Raw genomic sequence first — 21558 nt, forward strand, 5'->3', positions numbered from 1 at the left:
AATTGTTTTATGGAGTGTTGTTATTAAACTTAAGACAGTTGCATAGTAGTAATTAATTTTTTGTTGTTGCTTTAATCGGCAAATGAGCCAATATTAACTGGCATCTTCCCCAAGATTTTCCTACTTCTGTGATTTGCGGTGTCCTGGACTCTAGTCAGAATTGTCCTGTGCATCCCTTTCCCCACCACCGCCTTCCAGTGTTATTGAGATATAATTGACACACAGCACTGTGTAAGTTTAAGGTGTACAACATAATGGCTTGACTTACGTCATGAAATGATTATCACATAAGTTGAGTGAACATCCAGTTTCTCATAGATAGAAATTAAAGAAATAGAAAAAAAAATTTTTTGTGTGGTAAGAAACTCTTAACGTTCATATATAACATCAGCAGTGTTAACTACATTTGTCATGTACGTTACATCCCTAGTACTAATTTACCTTACAACTGGAAAAGCTTATACCTTTTGACTGCATTCATCCAGTCCACCCCCCGTCGCCCCCCTCCCCCCCCCCCGCCCCAGTAACCACAAATCAGATCTCTTTGAGTTTGGTTTTGAAGTATAATGAACTTACAACACTATGTTAGCTCCTGTTACACAACATAGTGATTCAGTACTTCTATACATTTCAAATGATCGCCATGATAGATACTTACTATCTGTCACCAAAGGTGGTATATACAACAGTAAGTGACTGTATTCCCCATGCTGTACATTTCTTACTCGTGCCTCCTTTATTCTGCACCTGGAAGTTTGTTCCCCTTAATCTCCCTCACTCACTTCTTTTCTCCCCTCACCCCCTCCCCTTTGGCAACCGCCAGTTTGTTCCCTGCAGCCCATGCACTTTTTAAATCCGATCCTTTTATCCCTGTTTTACCTTTGGATCCACTCACACCCCATCATATTAGTTCTTTCCAACCTTTTATTTTATACTTTCCCACCAAAATTCTCTTAATTAATGAAGAATAGGTGATTGTGATTTTCTTTTTTCTTTTCAGGTTTCTGTCATTTGTTCCTTTCCTGAGGGATTTAGTTCATTGCTTTTGCAGGTCTAGGCTAGCGTGCAAGGGTCAGCATACTGTTTCTGAAAAGGACCAGATAGTAAATATTTTAACCTTTGCAGGCCATGCAGTCTCTGTATTCAGCACTGCTCTTGTAGCTGCCAAACAGCCATATACAATATGTAAACAAATATATGTGGTTGTGTTCCGATAAAATTTATTTACAAAAATAGGTGGTGGGTGGATTGGGCCTTTGGACCATACTTTGCCAACCCCTGTTCTAGCGCTTTTCATCTGTTACCTTTCCCCTGCACCTTATTCCCTCTAATCAAAGTGACAGGTCATCTTGTTTTTCCAGTTTCTTGCTACATACTCACTGTCCAGTTTTTCAGCTCTGTTTATTTCTTACTAGTGGTTTAACTGGCTAATACTGAAACATCTCCAATATTTTGTGGAACATATATTAGTAAAAGTAAGAGATCCAGTGTAGTGGTGCCTCGTGCTTTTCAGCTGGCCAGAATGGCCGGTGGTTTTGTAGCTGGCTAAAATTTGTCTTAATGCCATTTATAGACCTCAGTTGATTGCATTAGATAAGTTAATTTGCTTTATAACCAAAAAGTTTTTGTAGCATTTCAGATAATTACATCAGCTTGAATGCTTTATGTTATTTACTTTATTGTGTTTCTGAAGTCTGTAGCTTTAGGATTATACTTTTTTTTATCACAGGTGGATATTCAGAGTTAAAGAAGGATGATGCTCGAGCACAGCTTATGAAAGAGGATCCGGAACTGGCTAAGTCTTTTATTAAGACATTATTTGGTGTTCTTTATGAAGTGTATAGTTCCTCAGCAGGACCTGCGGTCAGACATAAGTGCCTTAGAGCAATTCTTAGGATAATTTATTTCGCGGATGCCGAACTTCTAAAGGATGTCCTGAAAAATCATGCTGTTTCAAGGTGTGTTCATGAAAGTGGTGAAAACGCTTTAGAAATCCAAGTCTCTGCAAGTAACTTCAGAAATCTTTAAAGAAATAGTACAGAAAAAAAATGCACAAAACAGTTTATTTGGAATATTTTGAGCCCTTCGTTGTCTTTCTGTATTCACAAACACCTTTGATAAAGAATAAATTAAATGCAGAAGTTGAGCATTTAAGAAAAATTCTTGTTCTGGTGGATTGGTTTGACACTTAAAATATTTTGCTCTCAAATTTAAAGTAGGATGGCCAGCAGTAATTATCAAATTCAGACAAATGTTTTATATACAAATGCTTTCTTTTTTTAGTCATATTGCTTCCATGCTATCAAGCCAAGACCTGAAGATAGTAGTTGGAGCACTTCAGATGGCAGAGATCTTAATGCAGAAGTTACCTGATATTTTTAGTGTTTATTTCAGAAGAGAAGGTAATGCCGTTCATGATAGTTAATTCATGGTTAATCTTTTAGTCTCAACATTATTTCAGTAGAAGTATAGTTATACTCTATAGAAAAAAAATTAAACTGTTATTTTTATGTAAGATATTTGCATGCTTACAGCTTTAATACATATAGAGCATCTTTTATAAATCTTTTGTTATAGATTGTGTGAGATTCACTGTCTGTTGATGAACACTTAGTAAGTTTCAATGATTTGAGTGTTTATGGCCCAGAAGCAATCATTGACTTTTCTTTTTATGCTGATAACATATCGTTGCCCATAAAAATTTTTTGAAAAAGTCAGAGGTCACTTTCCCAAGGAATCCTGTTAGTAGATCAGAACAGCTGTAAAAGGGATTATTTTTTTACTTCACTATCTAGATAATGGAATATTTCAAGGCTTGGAATAATCTTCAGAATGCAATTGGTGTAGTCCTCTAATTTGAGGAATTTCAATGTCGAAATCAGCCTAGGGGACATGATACTTTTCCATTCTTTTCTTGAAGACCTCAAAGATGAAACTGTATCACTCATTTGGGTGTTTTATTCTTTTTAAACCTGCCAAGATAACAAAAGTTCCTTCTCGTCAACAGAAATCTCTTTATGGGTCTTTTTGGTCTATTAGGTTACTTTGGTCTTGTGAGGATGCAGAAAATGATGGTGTTTTCCCCTCATGTAACACTTTATCTTCAGTCTTAGAAACAATTCTGGTTCTTTATGCATATGATCTGTTTTCCATTCTTTTGATCACCTTTTCTTATGCTGGATTCATCTCTCTTTACATCTTGAGAATGTAACAGACATGTTAGTGTAATAGTATTGAATCAAATGGGAAGAAGTTTTCGCTGTTTCTTATTAGCTCTGTTCAAATAGCAGTGAGTTTTCAAAAAAAATCCAGCACTACACATTTATGTGAAATAGAAGGCAAACTCTCTCCATTTCCCAGAGATAATAACTATGGTTAACAAATCAGGTTTTCTATGCTCACATAAATGCCTGGTATGTATTCTTATTTTTAGCCTTAGATTATCTTGTATTTTGCATTCTGTATTTTGTTTTTGGTTTTCTGTTTTTGTTGTTGTTTGCTTTTAGTTGCTTTCTGATTTGGAAGCATATCAGAATCGGTCTTTTTTCTCCATGATTTTTTTAAAAACTTTGGTAGAATCAACTATGCCGTCAGGTTGAATTTCCCGCCCCCAAATATTTATATAACATTTACATTATGAAGTTTATGGAGGAATGTAGATTGGTTCTACCCCTTTGCATCTGGCTTGTCTCACTGTTCTTTCAGGTTCCACTTAAATGTCACTTACTCCTAAAGATCTAGCCTGCCTTCTAGATTGTTACATCTCCCGATTGTATGCTCCAACAGCACTGTATTTTCCTTTTCATAAGCAGTTCACTCTTTATTTGTAGTTTCTTGTTAAATGTATCTTTCTCATTAGTTAATAAGTGCCCTGAATCCATTTTTCTTAGCCATGGCCATATCCTTAGTCCCTAGCACACAGTCTGGCATATGATTGCTGCAAATACTACTTATGGAACGAATGCCTGAAGTTTGAATTCATTCAGACTTTTTTTTTTAATAAAAAGAATCTGATGGAAAGCTCTGAACTCTTCCCCAGAAAAATGTGATTGTGTGAACATGCACTCACCTACATTCAGACACACAGATTTGCATATAGTTTTACACACCGATATTCAGACACACACCTTTATATTCCCCCCTCCTCTCATGTACATCTTGCCACAATCCAACCCCAAATATAAACCCTGCCTTATAAGTTACTGTTCATTTCTCCTCATACACCTCCAAGGATGTGAAAATCACCATCCTTCAATAGCTGGTGTTCTCTTTTTTTGGCAGTAGTGTTACTGTGATCTTATCTCATTGTAGTATTTGAAGTTAATGACTGTAGGTCTTTTTCTTCCTTCTGGCTATCAAGCCACAGGTTCACTGCATTTCTGTAATTGCTTATTGTTTTTATAAAGGGTATTTTATTTCCAGTAGGAATTTACATGTGACCCCATTACGTATCCTACATTCGGGTTTTGAGTATTGGCAGACAGTATAAATACCTTTTCTTTAATTTTGAATTTGCCTACTACTTTTCTTTGGAGTCAAGTTGAAGACTCTGGCACCTAAAGTTATTTTCCTATTTGCCGGGTACTTTTTACTCATTCCTTGTGAATCCGTGTTAGCGTTTAGGGATCTTATAATGGTGGGGAGGTGGTCCTGATTAACACATACTCTCTTTAATCTCTGCTCTGTAAAGGTGTAATGCATCAAGTAAAACACTTAGCAGAATCGGAATCATTGTTGACAAGTCCACCAAAGGCGTGTACGAATGGGTCAGGATCCTTGGGGTCCACGACGTCTGTCAGCAGCGGAACAGCCACGGCTGCCACTAACGCCTCAGCTGACTTGGGATCCCCCAGCTTGCAGCACAGCAGAGATGATTCCTTAGACCTGAGCCCTCAAGGGTAAGTCAGAGTTTTGCAGCGATTTTTGTGCTCTTTGCCTTTAACTCTGCCCTGGTACCTGAGACTCACACAGGGAAGTAAATGGTAAAATATTATGGAGAGTGTACGTTTTCTATTTTTCCATGTATATTGTGTTAGATATTTAATGGGAATGGGAAGAAACCTGTTGTATTGAGCCGTGTTTAGGAACCACAAGAGATACATGGTGTTTCCATACAAGGGAACTAAGGCTCAGAGAAGCTAAGTGACTGGTATAGTGTCATGTACTTATTTTACAGACGCGGGATTTGAGCTCTCATTTCTGATTTCATAATCTTGCGATTATTTACTATATTGCAGCATACATACCAGCTTTAAGAAATCCAGATATTTAATATAGTGAAAAATATTAAAAATCGGAATTTTTAGACTGTAAAGGAAAAAAGATCCCGATTTCCCATTTATCTTTAACTGGCATATGGGAACTTTTGCTGTTAATAAAGGCAAATGAGAGTTCTAAGTTCTCTGCTTCCACCTCTTTTTTAATTCCTTTGTTGTACTGTGCTGCTGAGAACATTACCAAACCCTCGTGTTGGTTTTCATTTTGTTGTGTTGAAACAAGTCACACTCTAAAAGTGTTTTTGTTTCTTTGATGTAAGCTGAAAAGTAGATCTTGGTAAAACATTATACTTAATAAGTGGGGTCCAAACATTTAATCTTACAAGCTGCAAGGTAGCATTGTCCTGTGAAGCTAGCCCACTGCGAACCCCAGCTGCTTTTGGTGCCCCTTGGTGGCAGTTGTCCAGCCTGGTTTAAGTATGCATTTGGCAGTTCTGTGACTTCCGGCACAGCCACTGTTAATTTTAGGAAGCTGCTGGGTTTAAGTGGTACCATGTAGTGGGCACAGTCCAAGGAGTTTGAGAATGCCAGAGACCCTCCACCTTCACTGTTTTCAAGTTGGATTATCTTGCCATTTTCCCTCCCAGCCTTGCCTGCCTCTCTACTTCCTCCCGAGCCCCGCTCCCTCCCCCAGCTGCTGCAGTAACCTTAAGTCATTGCAGATGTTACAGAAAAATCCGATCCGACTTTTTTGGCCAGCCCAATACTATATTATAGCACAGGCACTTGGTAAAATATGATGCAGCTCAGACACATGCTGTATTTCTGAGCTACATACGTAAAATATATGAAACAAATATGCAATGCAAAGAAGCTATATGATTATAGGTTCTGACAGTTGATACTCTTAAAGAAAGAGGAAAGGACCTTTTTCTTAAAATACTTTCAGAGTTTTAAGTGATTCCTTTCTCTTCTAATATGGTTTTAAATGAAAAGTTTATATAAATTCGTAAAGGTGGAATTGTTTAACTTTAAGTTTATTCCTTGAAAGTTCACTTGTCCTGATCGTCAGGTATATTGATCACACTATTAAGTGTTTTCAGGAGACGTGTCAGATGTTGGAAGACTTTAAATATTTTTTTCAAACTTTTTCTTACTTGGGTCATAGAACAACTGAACTAGAAATTTTTTTCTTCTTCCCCACTTTATGTAGCTTTGTTATTTGAAGGATGATATTTTAAACTATTTCTAGTGGTGTTAAAGATAGTGAAAATAGTACGCAAAGGCTACATACGTTCTGCTTCATATATTCTAATTCAAAATAGGCTACTCAGACTATCACTTGCCACATTTGTTTACAGATAATTTTGAATTTTTTAAAAAAGTACTTACAAATGCATTCATTTAGGATGTTATTGCCATTACACACCATGAAATTCCTTTGGGTAGTATTGGAAAGTATTTTGATAATATTAATACTCAATGCTATGTATATTTTACTTATTGTCATTTAGGTTAGGGAAGAAATAAGGTACCCAAATTTAACATATTCTTTTTCTAGTTTATGCATTGCATATTTGTTTCCTGTGCTTTATGTATGTACTGCATTTAATATTGGAGTTTAACACAGGATTAATGAGATATTCTATTTGGTTTTCTTTTTTTAAATTAATTAATTAATTAATTTCTTTATTTCTTTATATTTGGTAGCATTGGGTCTTCGTTGCTGTGCGCCGGCTTTCTCTAGTTGCGGCGAGCAGGGGCTACTCTTCAGTGTGGCACATGGGCTTCTCGTTGCGGTGGCTTCTCTTGTTGCAGAGCTCGGGCTCTAGGCGCGCGGGCTTCAGTAGTTGTGGCTCACGGGCTTAGTTGCTCCACGGCATGTGGGATCTTCCCGGACTAGGGCTCAAACCCGTGTCCCCTGCATTGGCAGGTGGATTCTTAACCACTGCACCACCAGGGAAGTCCCTGGTTTTCTTTTTAGTAGTTCAGTATAGTCAAATAGCTAGCTATTTTCTGAACTAATCATTTTCTGTGTCTTGTACACTTCTAGAACATTGGTGCAGAGTTGGCATTAAATAATCACTAAATGAAAAATACCCTGTTATAACAATATTCTGCCATTTTAGCTTGCTTTTAAATGAGTGATGATACTAAATCATGGTAAGTGCTAAACTTATCCCATGTTTTCCCATGTGACAGTCGATTAAGTGATGTTCTAAAGAGAAAACGACTGCCAAAACGAGGATCAAGAAGGCCAAAGTATTCACCTCCAAGAGATGATGACAAAGTAGACAATCAAGGTAATTTTTGTGATGAAGCTATGAGACAGTAAAGGGAAAGGTGGTAGCAGTTAAGGATACATACTTCATTAAAATTGCTGATAGCTTTGAAGCATGCCTGAGTTTCCTGAATTCCCAGTGTTGTTAGTTCTTTTAGCTAATTTATTAAGAGTGGGAATCTTAAATTTCAGTTGGTTTTCATCGATTGCACTGAAATGATTTAATCATCATTCTCTTTTCATAGCTAAAAGCCCCACCACTACTCAGTCACCTAAATCTTCTTTCCTGGCAAGCTTGAATCCAAAAACGTGGGGAAGGTTAAGCGCACAGTCTCACAGCAACAACATTGAACCGGCCCGAGCTGCGGGAGTTAGTGGTCTTGCCAGGGCCGCCTCAAAGGACACCATATCCAATAACAGGTAAGGTGGGGGGTTCTGTGTCACCTCTGTTCTCAGGTCAGAAAAACTTCACATTTTTCGGTCAGCATATTTATTATATGGAGATGAAACATGGACACAGATCTTTAATTTATGCTCAGAGGTGGTGGCATAGCTCAAGGATGGAGCCGATTCTCAATTCTTGAACCCTGTGTCTGGCTTTGTCCTGCATTCCAGTCTCACATTTTAAAATTCCTTTCAACGTGTCTACTTGGGAGTTGTGTATGTTCAGAGCCAAACAAATAGGTTTCCCATTGAACCTGTCCCGTAGTTCTGTTCTAGAAAAAGAAAGCGGACGTATTTTTTGTACACATACGTGCACGCTCTTTTATGATAACCCTCCTCTACCCTTTACAATGGAAGGTAAGGCTCTTAGAGCAGAGCCCTTTTTTAGAAACTTAGAATTCTGTCAGCTCAACGATTTCACACCAGTTTATGGCATTAAAAAATTATTTCTTTAAAATCCTATGGATTGTTTTGTCTTTTGGCTCTGGGTGTAACATACCAGCAAGGAGTGCTGCTTCTGCAAATAAGACATTTAAAAAAATCAAATTCCATTGGGAAAACAAGGAAGTTCTTTTTGTTTGGTTGATTGCTTTGGTTGGTTGGTGGTTCTGAACTTCAGTTAATAAAAATAATTAAGCAAATAGATTTCTGAAGCCATCAGAATTTGTAATTTAAACAGCGAGGTCTCAGCTGTCATAGCTAATTGTGCACCTAATAGGTGGATGTTTCTTTTCTATAGTTCTTTACTTCAGCTCTCCAGGGAACATAAATAAAGGACAGTGCAGATATGTCTGTACCTTAGAGAACAGTCATGTAAAATTGCTTTCAGGTGAACACTCAGGAAACTCTTAGGTTGTAGAGTCCCTAGAAGTTAGAACTGTTTCTTTGGTCTTCATGTAATGACCTGAAATGTATTTTAAGTACCTGTGCATTTCTCTAGGTATATCTTAGCCCACTTTCAAACTGAAACTTAATTGGGTTAATGTGGAATCTGAATTTACTAGTCTATAAGCATAGGCCAAAAAGGATTTTAAATGTAGCAACTATTTGCCTTTGACCAGAAGTTATAATTGAAATCCTTTCTGTGTACACTGAGACTTTAATATCTTTTTCCTTCTGGCAGAGAAAAAATCAAAGGTTGGATTAAAGAGCAGGCGCATAAATTTGTAGAGCGTTATTTCAGTTCTGAGAACATGGATGGAAGCAACCCTGCGTTGAATGTCCTTCAGAGACTTTGTGCTGCAACCGAACAACTCAACCTCCAGGTACTGTGACTGGTGCATCTGGCTGGTTCACTTCTGTCTCTTCCGGCGTCTCTTCCGTCCTGCTCTTCTTTTCCTTGGTGACTCTCTAGCTTTTTAGCCAGACATGTACCTTTGCTGCTGACATTTCTTTAACTTGTCCCTTGACTTTTCGTGCATCATTTTATCATTAGATGGGCTAGACATCTGGTCTTTGACTTTCTTTCCTTCACCTCCCTTATTTCTTGACAAACGAAGAGACTTTAGAAATGTCCCTCAAGCACATCTCTTCTCTCAGTCCTCTTCAGCTACAGGTGTTAGCATTGAGAAGACCTTCCTTAACCCCTCTTTACCTGTGGCCTGAGAGTACTCAGAGAGGATAGAGATGTAATAACTAAGCCTTTTGTGTTTTATTTGACTCTGTTTGCATTTTTGATATACTTTGAGCAATATGCGTAGTACATGTTTTCCAAGAAGTTGTCTGTTTCATTCATACTTTAAATGTACTAATGTAAAGCCATACCTTGAACTCTTGTTATATCTCTTTTCATTTTGGTATTGTAGCTCCATTCCTCCATTCGTATTCTCATCCTTTGTCTTTTTTTTATTTTTTAACACAATTCCATTGGTTGAATATGAAGGTTTTTGTTTTTTTTTAATGTTAGTATGGATACTGGTTTTTTGTCATGAAATAGTAACATTTTGTGAATGTGTGTGTAGGTAAGGTGTTATTTTTCAAAGCTCTACCAAGAATGCACCACCTGCCCCTGCCTTCTTTTTTAAAGGTGTTAAGAAAGTATCCAGTTGCTTTTGGGGAAATGTGAATTGTGCATTTAGTAAAGGCTGTCTAAATCAGTAAATATTGTTTTCAACTCTTTCAGGTGGATGGTGGAGCTGAGTGCCTTGTAGAAATCCGTAGCATAGTCTCAGAGTCAGATGTTTCATCATTTGAAATCCAACATAGTGGATTTGTGAAGCAGCTATTGCTTTATTTGACATCTAAAAGCGAAAAGGATGCTGTGAGCAGAGAGATCAGATTAAAGAGATTCCTTCATGTATTTTTTTCTTCTCCGGTAAGTTATCTAATAATAATGCCTGTGTGTCTTACTTTAAGCGTCATTGTTCACTAGTGTGTATATTTTCATCCCAGTAGTAATTTCGAGTAGTTTTTGGTCAAGATATTGAGGTAAAGTGTTTAGCTCGCTTATTATACACAGTTGGATTCATTAGTCTTTTATACATCAGGTAAATAATAAAACAACGAAATGGTGACTTGAAGCAAGGGCCTGTTCTGTGGTTGATGAACGTTGAGTCTTTGTTTTTCTGTCAGGCAAGCCATTAATAGTAGTCTCTCACTTGTGAATGTATTTTATTCTCAATATCTGTTTTTAAACATATTGCAGTTTGCAGTATTTTTTTTTAAGGGAAATACAGTAGACATAGTGTAGCTATAGACATAAGATAGAGTAGACACATATACATTTCTATTTTGTATGTAAAACACAGAACTAACAATTGCATTGAAGAGTACTTAATCACCATTTATAATGTGGATTATGAGACCAGAAGCCACAGAGCAGCTTCAGTTCCTTCACCCTCAGTGAGTGAGAGCAAGAGAGTAACCTGAACACTGTTGACTCAACATCACTCTGCTTGTTCATATGGCTTAAGAGAAGGCATCCCTAGGGAAGATTCTCTGGTTCAGCTGTGTAATAGGGCTAAGGACAAGTCTCCTGTGTGAAACTGTGTCACCATGTCTTTTCAGTGTTTGCAGGCATTGCTTATATTATTTTAACTTGTGCAGCTACCTAAAGCAGAATTGATGTTTATTTGAGAATCATTAGATGTGTAGCAATATTGGATATAGTTTTATACCATGCTTAAAATTATGTGCAGGTCTGTAATCTCTTATCTGAAACTCCTTGGGGCTGGATGGGTTTCACAAGTTCTACCATACAGTATATACAGCATGTATTACCTGATATATCCCCAGTGGATGCTGAACAGTACTTTGTACACATTAAATATTTTTGCAGCAAAACATAGGACTATTCCTACTAAATAAAAGTTGAATAAAGACTCCAAATGGCCTTGTGTCTGTCTGAGTCAGGTTTTGCCACTAAATGAGTTGTGTTTTCAAGCCTTTTGGACTTAGGAATTGTGAATATGGGATTGTGGGCCTGTACAGAAAGAATGTCTTTATTGAAATAATTTCTTTGGAAACAGTGTTCTAACCAAATCCATCAAAAAAGGTTCAGTAGATTAGATCTTGTAAAACTGCCTATTAAATTTTCTTGTTGAGCATTCCATTTTCATGAGGCCTTGCTTAACCTATTGGTTTATTTATAACTTCAGCTTCCTGGAGAGGAGCCCATTGGAAGAGTAGAACCAGTGGGTAATGCACCTTTGTTGGCATTAGTTCACAAGATGAACAACTGCCTCAGCCAGATGGAACAGTTTCCAGTCAAAGTGCATGACTTTCCGAGTGGAAATGGCACAGGAGGCAGGTAAGGATCATTGCCTAGGTGTGCTCTTGCCATTGGACTTTATGCTTTATTTTGTTGAGGTAAGGTGGCAAGAGGTCTAGTGACGTCTTGGTCTGCTCAAAGAACATTCATCTATAAGGACCGCAGAAATTAAATATTCTAAAGTGTGAATCAAATAATTTTTATCCATAGAGTCGTACCCCGTATCTTAAACATGATGTTTTGAAAATATAAAACCAACTTGTGCTGGAAAGTTGTAATAGGCTTAGTTTTCCTTAAATTGATGTACTTTAATATATAAAGCTTTTCTCCAAGAAGTTTGTAGATATGGATAATAAAATGTTTACTTTCTGTGCAATAATGTGATTTCATTATAAGTGGTTTTGCAAAAACTTTGCATTTTGATGGGCTTTAACAAATAAGTTTATTTTTTTTCGATAATAAAGTAGTTTTACAGGACTCATGAAGTGCTGCAGAAAGAATTCATTAAGTTCATTGTTGTGTTCTTACGGAATGTTACGTGCTTCCTGGAATATTATGACTAGTTGCCTAGAAAATTTTAAAAGGTAGTTTGGGTTTAAAAAACACAGTCTGGTGTGTTTTAAAGATATTTAAAATTCTGACTGAATTAAAACAGTATGCATTATTGAATAATGAAGTGATCAGTGTGGACTAGATTTTTTTCTGCTTTGAAATTTAATGTAGAGAGTGGTATTTAATTTTGATTATTAAACTGTCCTGGAAGATTTTTATGAAATAAAGGGACACTTTCAAATATATTTGAGAAAACCATAGTGTTTTACATTTTTATCTAAATTTGTGTAAAATATGTCTGTTTACATATGTATATACCAATATAATGGAATATTCTTTCCCACACCCCTGTTTGCATGCGTTATGGAACCTTGTAGATAACTGCATTTTAAACTCGTCTTACTCTTGCCAGACCTTTTCAGAAATGAGCAGTTGAATATCATTACCAGGTCTAGACTGGTATAGCTATTAAACTGCTTCACTCAAAAGACTATAGCAAAGTAAAATTTAAAGGTTAGTTTTTAAAGTAATTTTGTAGCTGAAATCTTTGAAAGCAAAAATGAGAGGGTTTGTTGTTTGTTTTTAAATAAATAGGATTTAGTAGGCAATGGCAAAATATTGCAGAAGTGAGCATGCCCGAATGGTTCAGGAATTTTTATCCTGCGGAAATAATTAAATCTTGATCGTGAGGTATTTCCGCTTACATAGATTCATGGTGGGACAGAGATGGAAGGTTGATTTAACGTTTTCATCTGCATGCGTACACATCCTCTTTTATTTCTTATTTTATCATAAAAAGTTTTTTCCAATAACTTGGAATTGCTGGCTTTACTATATACATAACTGGTAAGTGCTACTTTGTGTCTCAAGAAAAATGCAGAGTTTGTATTATCTTGCTTTTATTTTAGTTAGTGTATGTTGGTTTTGAAAATAATAGAATAACTTTTTTTTCATAAATTATCTTGAGCTTTTCTCTCAACAGAGGATCACAGGCTTTAAAATTTTTCAACACACATCAGTTAAAATGCCAGTTACAAAGACATCCAGACTGTGCAAATGTGAAGCAGTGGAAGGGTGGACCTGTCAAGATTGACCCTCTGGCTTTGGTGCAAGCAATCGAGAGATACCTTGTAGTTAGAGGTACTTTCTGTACATGTATATTGTGTGTTTATGTGTACATTTGGGATGAAATTAATATTAAGGGATATATAAATTATTTCCCTATTGCTGCTTCTGTCAAAACCTAGCATCAGGAACTTCTGTACTCATCATTTATTTTATATGTAGTATGTAGAAATTTTGTAGGGATTGACTGCTTACTTGGTTGATTGGGTGATGAGTTACTTTATCCTGGTGGAATGTAATAGAAATCACATTTTGTATCTGACAGTTTTCTTAATCTTTCTGCTTTGTAGATCAAAATGTAATATACATGTTTTTCTAGGAATATGTTAGTTTAACCAGTATATATAGGCTTTTCTTTGCCACATGAAATTGCTAGGAGTTTAACAGACTTCTTGGGTCCTTAGGGTATGGAAGAGTAAGAGAAGATGATGAAGACAGTGACGATGATGGCTCTGATGAGGAAATAGACGAGTCTCTGGTAAGGTGCTGTTCTTACCAAGTTTTAATGTGTAAAGTTCAGGGCCTGTAGCTTCAATGGCTTTTGTTTTGCTTTATTTAGGCTGCTCAATTCTTAAATTCAGGAAATGTACGACACAGGCTACAGTTTTACATCGGAGAACATTTGCTGCCGTATAACATGACTGTGTATCAGGCAGTACGGCAGTTCAGTATACAGGCCGAAGATGAACGGGAATCCACGGATGATGAGAGCAATCCTCTAGGAAGAGCTGGTATTTGGACGAAAACTCATACAATATGGCAAGTCTGAAAATGATTTTGTTTGGTTTTTCATCAACATTGATACTGTTTGTGTGTTTTGGAATTCCTGTTACTGGCTGGCTTGCATAAGGAGAGAGGGGACTCTAAATTCTATGTTTTATTATTATAAGCCACTTCAAATGTTCCATCTTGTGTGTGTGCATGTGTGTGTATGTGTGTATATTTAGCTTCCTCATTAAGTCTACTTGAAAATGTGTTTGGGCAATAAATAATCATAATTTGCACCTACTTTTCTAGTAGCTTCATTTCAAGTCTTTAAATAAGGCAAAAATGTCTCCGTAAGATGATGTTCCTTTAGGTAGTACGAAGTTTGGCATCTCTGAGCCCTTAGACGCATTTGGATGCAGCTTCCTGCACTGTTGGTGAATGTCTGCTACTTACTTAAACAGGGTGATTCTTCTCAGAGCCACCCCCTGGAGTTTCTCAGGTGGCCCCTCCTAGGTGATCTTTTCTAGGAAGCAGTCCCATTGGCGGTTCTCCAAATCCACAACTAGGGAGAGAGAGGATAGCCCTCAGAGAGTTGTTCTGGTAACTCTGTGGTGTCTGTGGCTTGCACTTTGGCCTTGCAGAATAATTTGCCATTTTAAAATCTACTTTGGGTTTACATACTCTTATTACTTTAGGTACAAACCCGTGAGAGAGGATGAAGAAAGCAATAAAGATTGTGTTGGTGGCAAAAGAGGAAGAGCCCAAACAGCTCCAACAAAAACTTCCCCTAGAAATGCAAAAAAGCACGATGAGTTGTGGAACGGTAAGTGATGTCTAGAGGGGCAAGGAGATCGCCATGGGGCAGTAGTCTTCCTGTCTTGAAGGTTTTGACAGAGTGATTTATATCTAGTAGTAAAATCTTTTAATATAATTTATAAAAATATGAATTACTACAAATGCTTGGCTGCTTTTAATTGAACCCTTGACTTTAATGTCTAGAAAGTGAAAAGTTATCTTGAAAGTATTTGTGGGAAAACTTACCATTCTTTCCATGAAGAATTCATGTTTTTATGAAAACAAAAACAAATTTCATTAGTAGAACATATGCACTAAAGAAGAGGCTGAACATTGGCAGGTTGACCCTTAATTTTTATTGTTATTCATTATAATAGTGTGATCCACCAATTATAGAAGGAATAAAAAGTTTTGTTAGGTTATAAAATGACTACAGAAAGTAGTAAAACCTCCCAATTGACTTACCTTCCTTTGTAGTATTTCCTTCCAGTCTAACTTTGCTCATTTCCTCCCTTTCTTTCTTTCTTTTTTTTTTTTTTTGCGATACGCGGGCCTCTCACTGCTGTGGCCTCTCCCGTTGTGGAGCACAGGCTCCGGACGCGCAGGCTCAGTAGCCATGGCTTACGGGCCCAGCCGCTCTGCGGCATGTGGGATCTTCCCAGACCGGGGCACGAACCCGTGTCCCCTGCATCGGCAGGCGGACTCTCAACCACTGCGCCACCAGGGAAGCCCCTCTCCCTTTCTTTTTTATAAGATGGTTACAGTGCCTTACCAATAGGCTGCAGTCCTTGGGGACCAGCTCCTATCAGGGATTTCCAAACACTGGTGTTGTTGATGAAATATTCCCTGATCCACAGAAGTAAGGGCATTGTAGCAACTTTGTTTTTCATAAAACTCATTTTTTTCTATATAAAAGGGTGTTTGAGATATTTGTTTCCTATGTTTTTGGTATTAAAACAATTGCCCTTTTATGCAGAGATAGTGTTGTGATTTTTAATTTCTTTGCTTGGTAGAAGTAAATGGCAACAGTTTCAATCTCTCTCTTTTTTTTAATGCTATTACTTTATGAGATCTAAGAACAAAGGAATTGCAGATCCTACTTGGAAACTATCACAGTCTATCATGTCCTAAGTCTTGGATTAAATAACCAAATCTTATTTTTATCAGATTTATAACTTGGGAGTATTTGTTTATCTTACATGGCCATTTTAAACTGGATGTAAAAAAATCCAGGAAATTTCAGTAACAGTGAACTTAATTTAAACACCTTTTCTTTACTCCTCTCTGGCCATTTTATTGTCAGTTATTTTTCTGATATAAAGGAGGAATGCAAAGGAGTCAGTTTTTCTCCTTTACAATGTATGAGTATGGGAGAGAAAGTGAAATTTTCCTAAGCCTGGATGATTTATCTATAAGATAAAAAGGGGAAAAAAATTGTTCAAGCTGTCAGTACTCTACTAGTAAGATACCGAGTGTTAAATCTTAACCACTCGTAGTTACTGTTTTTAGTAGGCATGTTGAGATGATGCTGGCTTCGTTGACTCTGCCTTTCTAACTTTGATCAACACTTTGATCAAACTTTGATCTTTTGCCCTCTAGATGGAGTGTGCCCGTCAGTATCAAATCCTTTAGAAGTTTACCTCATACCCACACCACCTGAAAATATAACTTTTGAAGACCCTTCATTAGATGTGATTCTTCTTTTAAGAGTTTTACATGCCATCAGTCGATACTGGTATTACTTGTATGATGTGAGTAATGTTGTCTACTTTCGAACTTTTCCCTGATGTGTTGTCCATTACATGTTTTTTCTTAGTGTCTGTCTAGTGCTTGATCAGTTTCCTGTTGGACTAGAAATAGAAACAATGATTCAGCTGAACAGCACAGATCCTAGCCCAGCATATATGAAAGATACTCTTCCAGTATGTTAGTAAGAACAAAGCGTAAAGCAGCTCTGTATACTTCATACAGTAAAGTCACCTATTTTGAGTTTAAAAATATGGTCAAATTATCTTTTGCATTTATATTTCAGTGGTAGTATTTATACGATAACTTGAGCAAGTGGTTTTTACAGGGCAAGATGGATATTAAGTAGTTTCTTAGTCTTTGCAACTGATATTTCCCCAAAATACTATAGAATACTCTGAACAATCATACCACTTTAGAAATGTTAACGTTCAACATGCTGGTTTTAATCTCCAAAAACATGAATCTATTTTACTGTAAAAGCTGTATCAACAAGAAAAATTCTGCATTCTCCCAAATGTGTCATCATTAGGTAAAAATTCATCTAGGCAAAATAGTATTTATGCTTTATTTTATTGTTTTTAAGAATTAAACTGCCACCTCGGTAGTCTTAAGAGCAATATAATGAAATATACATACATTTAATTTAATTCTCTAGGCAGACCTAGCTCTCTTGGCAGACTTGTAAATATTCTCTAGCTATAATTTATAAAATTAAGCTACCACATAAAAGTTGAACATTATTAGTTAAAAAATCTTTAGGTACCTTTAGCTAAAATTTCATTTATTTAAGATGTGTATTAAATTCAAGTGAAAGTTGAATGCTTGTCTTTGATACTTCGCTAGTGGAGGGAAGAGTGAAGGAGCTGGCCCTGCATGAAGCGTTCGCTGTGTCAGTGGCGCGTGGGGGTTGGGCTGTCTCAGCTGTACGTTGTGAAAGCTGTCATTCAGGTTGGGACATACCAACAAGAAGCTGTATGTTGGAAACCAGCAGGGGAAGTCTCGGCACTCTGCATATGTATTTGGGAATAAAGGAAACGATGGTGACTATAATCCTAATGTTTTACTACATAATAGACTTTTTTTTTTTAACATTTTACAGAATGCAGTGTGCAAGGAAATTATCCCAACTAGTGAATTTATTAACAGTAAGTTGACAGCAAAAGCAAATAGGCAGCTTCAGGATCCTTTAGTAATCATGACGGGAAACATCCCAACATGGCTTACTGAACTAGGAAAAACCTGGTAAGACAATCACTTCTATAGTGGTGGGCTTGGGGGTGTTATCATTGTGTTGATCTTTATATATCTTGTTACAAAAACATAGTCTTTAGCAAACCTATTTAAATGTGTTTAGTTAATGCGATTTTTGATCATAGCTTGCTTAATTGTGTAGCTTCAGATAAACTCTAAACAGGCTAGATGAGCTGGGGCCGGCACTAGGTCTACTTGATAGTATCTTTATATATGAAATAGGGAAGTACACAAGGATTTTTAGTGAGGAGATTCAGCCCTCTTCCATCATAAAATTGGACACCAGAGGTGGAGTTTGGTTGATTCTCTCTCTGAGCCTGTTTGGGTCCAGACCTACATTCTTGGAGACTATAGGACTGCACTGATGGATACGGGAGCCACCAGCCACATGTAGCTGTATTTACGTTTAGATGAATTAAAATGAAAATTTTTAAATGGGAGATTTTTAGTCACACTACCCACATCCTTGCATGGCTACTCATATTGTACAGAATAGATGCTGGATGCTTAGATAATCATAGGAAGTGCTCTGGACAGTTCTGTGTCAAGAACTGCCAAAATCATATGTCATGACGCAGTGGGGCCTTGGTACTGCAGAGTTCATTCTTTAAAGATAAGCAGCTGCCTTTTGGCAGTTTTGAGTGACTTAACAAATGCCAAAGCCCAGAGGAAAATCATGAACTTAGTGAAACCATTACTTGTGTCTATGTGGAATGGGATGGGTTGGCAACCTGGTGAGGTGGTGATTATATTTTTAAATTTTGCCTTCACTAGTCATGTTATGCTTACTGAATGTCATTGGGAGATTAAAGATGATCTTGGATGGACTTGATTTTAATGGTTAAATTTCAGATTTCATAGTGAATGGCTACTTAATGCATTATTACTTGATCACTTAGAAATTTCATGCAAGAATTATGAAAATTCTTCAAAATTAGTTGAGTAGACCATTTTTATTGGTTACATTATAATTATTAATCTGTATCATATCAAAAGTTGTTTCTAAGCCAGTGTTTTTTAATGGTTTCTGATTCTAATTCAGTTAATAAATTTATATCGCCTCTTTTTACAGCCCATTTTTCTTCCCTTTTGATACTCGGCAAATGCTTTTTTATGTAACTGCATTTGATCGGGACCGAGCAATGCAAAGATTACTTGATACCAACCCAGAAATCAACCAGTCTGATTCTCAAGATAGCAGAGTTGCACCTAGATTGGATAGAAAAAAAGTAAGTTTCTCCCGAAAATATTTAAAGATAAGTCATACTGATAATGGATAAACTAGAAATGTGATGCATCTAATTATCCCTATTGGTTTAGAGGCTTATCTTAGTCACAGTTATCTTCTTTGCTTACCTTCTTATCATATGTGTTAGCCATATTTTCCTATCAGTCTCTTGGGATCTCCTGGGATTCTTGTTTATCCTCCAGTAAGAGTCCTTCCCTCCCACCCCAGTTTCTGTAATGATTTCTACAGTTGTTTTTCTCTTTTAGTCTCCATAACTCTTGTGCCAAGGAAGAATCTTCTCTTCTTTCACTGAGACCTCCTTCCTTTCCTTTTTAAATTAAGAACTCTAACCATATCTCCCTTTTATAATTGATCCCTTTATGCAGTAGGTAGAATTAATCAAATCCACATCATTCTCTTAGCAAATCACACCAATTAGAAGAGACAAACAAAATCCTTGATATAGTTCATGTCTCTATACCCGTCAGCCTTGTATTGCTGACTGCATCTTCTTGTGCTTCTAATCCTGGCCCCATGGTGATAACTCTAAACCACACAGCCCTGGGCCATTTACATCTGAGACTAGTTCTGCACTTCTCGCACTGCACTGCCTTTTACTTAGGACTTCTTTGTTCATCATCCTTTTTCTTGCTGAGGATTCTTATTCAAGTCTGTCTTCCTACAAACTTCTATCTCCAAAAGTCTCACAGAAGCCATTAGTAATGGCTTAAAAAGGGGGAGTGGGAGGAATGAGAAGCAAAACAAAAAACATTGTTCTTAAATCCTATCTTTATTTGTATCGTTAGGATTCCATAAACAAGGTGTAGGTAGAATTTGGAAATCTATCAAGACCTTTCTCATCCCCCTGCATCTCATTAATAGATATTTGCAGTGGTGCTTGTAGAATCTCTGCTGGTCAGAGCCAGTAGGTTTCCAGCTCACCTGTCACCTCCACACCTATTTCTCCATCACCAAACTATAAATGTACACAGCGAGATTTCATGGAGCCACAGCCCTGAATTGCATTGATGTTTGAGAAGGTTACAGAGATCCTTTCTTCAACAACTTGAATTTTCTGAATTTGCCATGGGCTCAAGCTGATAACTACACTCACATCTAGCTTTTCTTCACGTACAGCAGGATGCTGTCAATGTTTATAGCAGTGCAGCTATGTCTTAAAACCTCTTCTGAGGTGTGCTTCTTTTTTAAGAAATAATTTTTAACGATTGAATTGATTTTTTTTTTTTTGCACTGAGAGAAATGCCACCTGTTTATCAAAGTTTCCTCACATTTGTACTTTTCTTTGCAGCGTACTGTGAACAGAGAGGAGCTGCTGAAACAAGCAGAGTCTGTGATGCAGGATCTCGGCAGCTCACGGGCCATGTTAGAAATTCAGTATGAAAATGAGGTGAGCTTATGAGGCTGTGTTGACTTGTGCTCTTGATAAGATGTCCCTAGAGTTTCTTGGTCCTGTGAAATTCTAAAAGACGATTGGGAAATTTATCTCAAAACTTGAGATGTACTCTGTTTTCTCTTGAATCATTTGTTCTAAGTTCTCCATTTTTCGAGGTTAAATTGCATAATAAAAGGGTTTTTTTTTTTCCTGGCATTAGAGCAAGTGTTTGTGTAATCTTTAGGTTGATAAAGTGAAAGGTTTTAAACATAACTTTCAAAATGCTTGAACTGCGTTTTTTAAAAAATCAGGTTTATTGAGATACAACTCATATATCATAAATGCACACTTTAAAGATACACATTTCTGAGTGTTGACAAATGTATACAGTCTATAACCACAACCACATCAAGATAAAGAAAAAATCCCATCACCACAGAAAGTTGTCTTAGACCATTTTGCAGTCAGTCCCCAGCCTTCATCCCCAATCCCTGGCAACCATTGATCTATATTCTGTCCCTCCAGTTTTGTCTTTGTACAGTATCATAATAAATGGAGTCATATAGTACGTAGCCATTTGTGTTACTCTGCTTTCACTTAGTGTAATGCTAATTCATGTTGTTGCGTGTATCAGTTTGTTTCCTTTTATTGCTGAATAATAGTAATAGTCCATTACGTGGACATACCATCATATGTTCACCTCAAATGCACATTTGAGGTGTTTCCACTTTCTTAGCTCTTATGAGTAATGCTGCTGTGAACATTTGTGTACAAGTCGTCATGTAGACATATGTTTTCATTTCTCTTGGGTAAAATATAAAATACTTCAAGGTTGAATGGCTGAGTCTTTTGGTAAGGTATGTTTTGACTTTATATGAAACACCAAACCGTTTTCCAGAGTAACTGCCCCATTTTTCCTTCCCACCAGTAATGTAGTATGTGAATTTCAGTTATTTCACATGCTTACCAAAACTTGGTTATTGCCAGTCTTTTTAATTTTAGTTATTCTAGTGGATTTACTGTAGTTATAATTTGCATTTCACTGATGATTAATGATACTATCTTTTCATTTCTTATCTTCTTTGGAGGAAGTGTCCAGGAATTCTG

General features: G+C 36.9%; 1 protein-coding gene across 7 annotated transcripts in view; it reads left to right on the plus strand.

The window, feature by feature from the left end:
* Positions 1-21558, plus strand: part of TRIP12 (thyroid hormone receptor interactor 12) — a 106053-nt gene that overhangs the window by 67357 nt on the left and 17138 nt on the right. For 4 of the 7 annotated variants that reach the window (XM_060151908.1, XM_060151909.1, XM_060151903.1 and 1 more), the window contains 16 exons: positions 1730-1958; positions 2284-2402; positions 4691-4898; positions 7419-7519; positions 7743-7917; positions 9065-9206; positions 10064-10255; positions 11538-11689; positions 13185-13342; positions 13732-13805; positions 13887-14086; positions 14731-14858; positions 16430-16581; positions 17679-17821; positions 18903-19059; positions 20368-20466. In XM_060151908.1, coding sequence (XP_060007891.1) covers positions 1730-1958; positions 2284-2402; positions 4691-4898; positions 7419-7519; positions 7743-7917; positions 9065-9206; positions 10064-10255; positions 11538-11689; positions 13185-13342; positions 13732-13805; positions 13887-14086; positions 14731-14858; positions 16430-16581; positions 17679-17821; positions 18903-19059; positions 20368-20466 — 2429 coding nt within the window. Of the gene's footprint in view, positions 1-1729; positions 1959-2283; positions 2403-4690; positions 4899-7418; positions 7520-7742; positions 7918-9064; positions 9207-10063; positions 10256-11537; positions 11690-13169; positions 13343-13731; positions 13806-13886; positions 14087-14730; positions 14859-16429; positions 16582-17678; positions 17822-18902; positions 19060-20367; positions 20467-21558 lie in introns of all 7 variants that reach the window. The other 3 variants (XM_060151907.1, XM_060151910.1, XM_060151904.1) reach the window with 1 other exon arrangement.

Source organism: Lagenorhynchus albirostris, chromosome 6 (genome assembly GCF_949774975.1).
Source record: "Lagenorhynchus albirostris chromosome 6, mLagAlb1.1, whole genome shotgun sequence".
Classification (NCBI taxonomy): Eukaryota; Metazoa; Chordata; class Mammalia; order Artiodactyla; family Delphinidae; genus Lagenorhynchus; species Lagenorhynchus albirostris.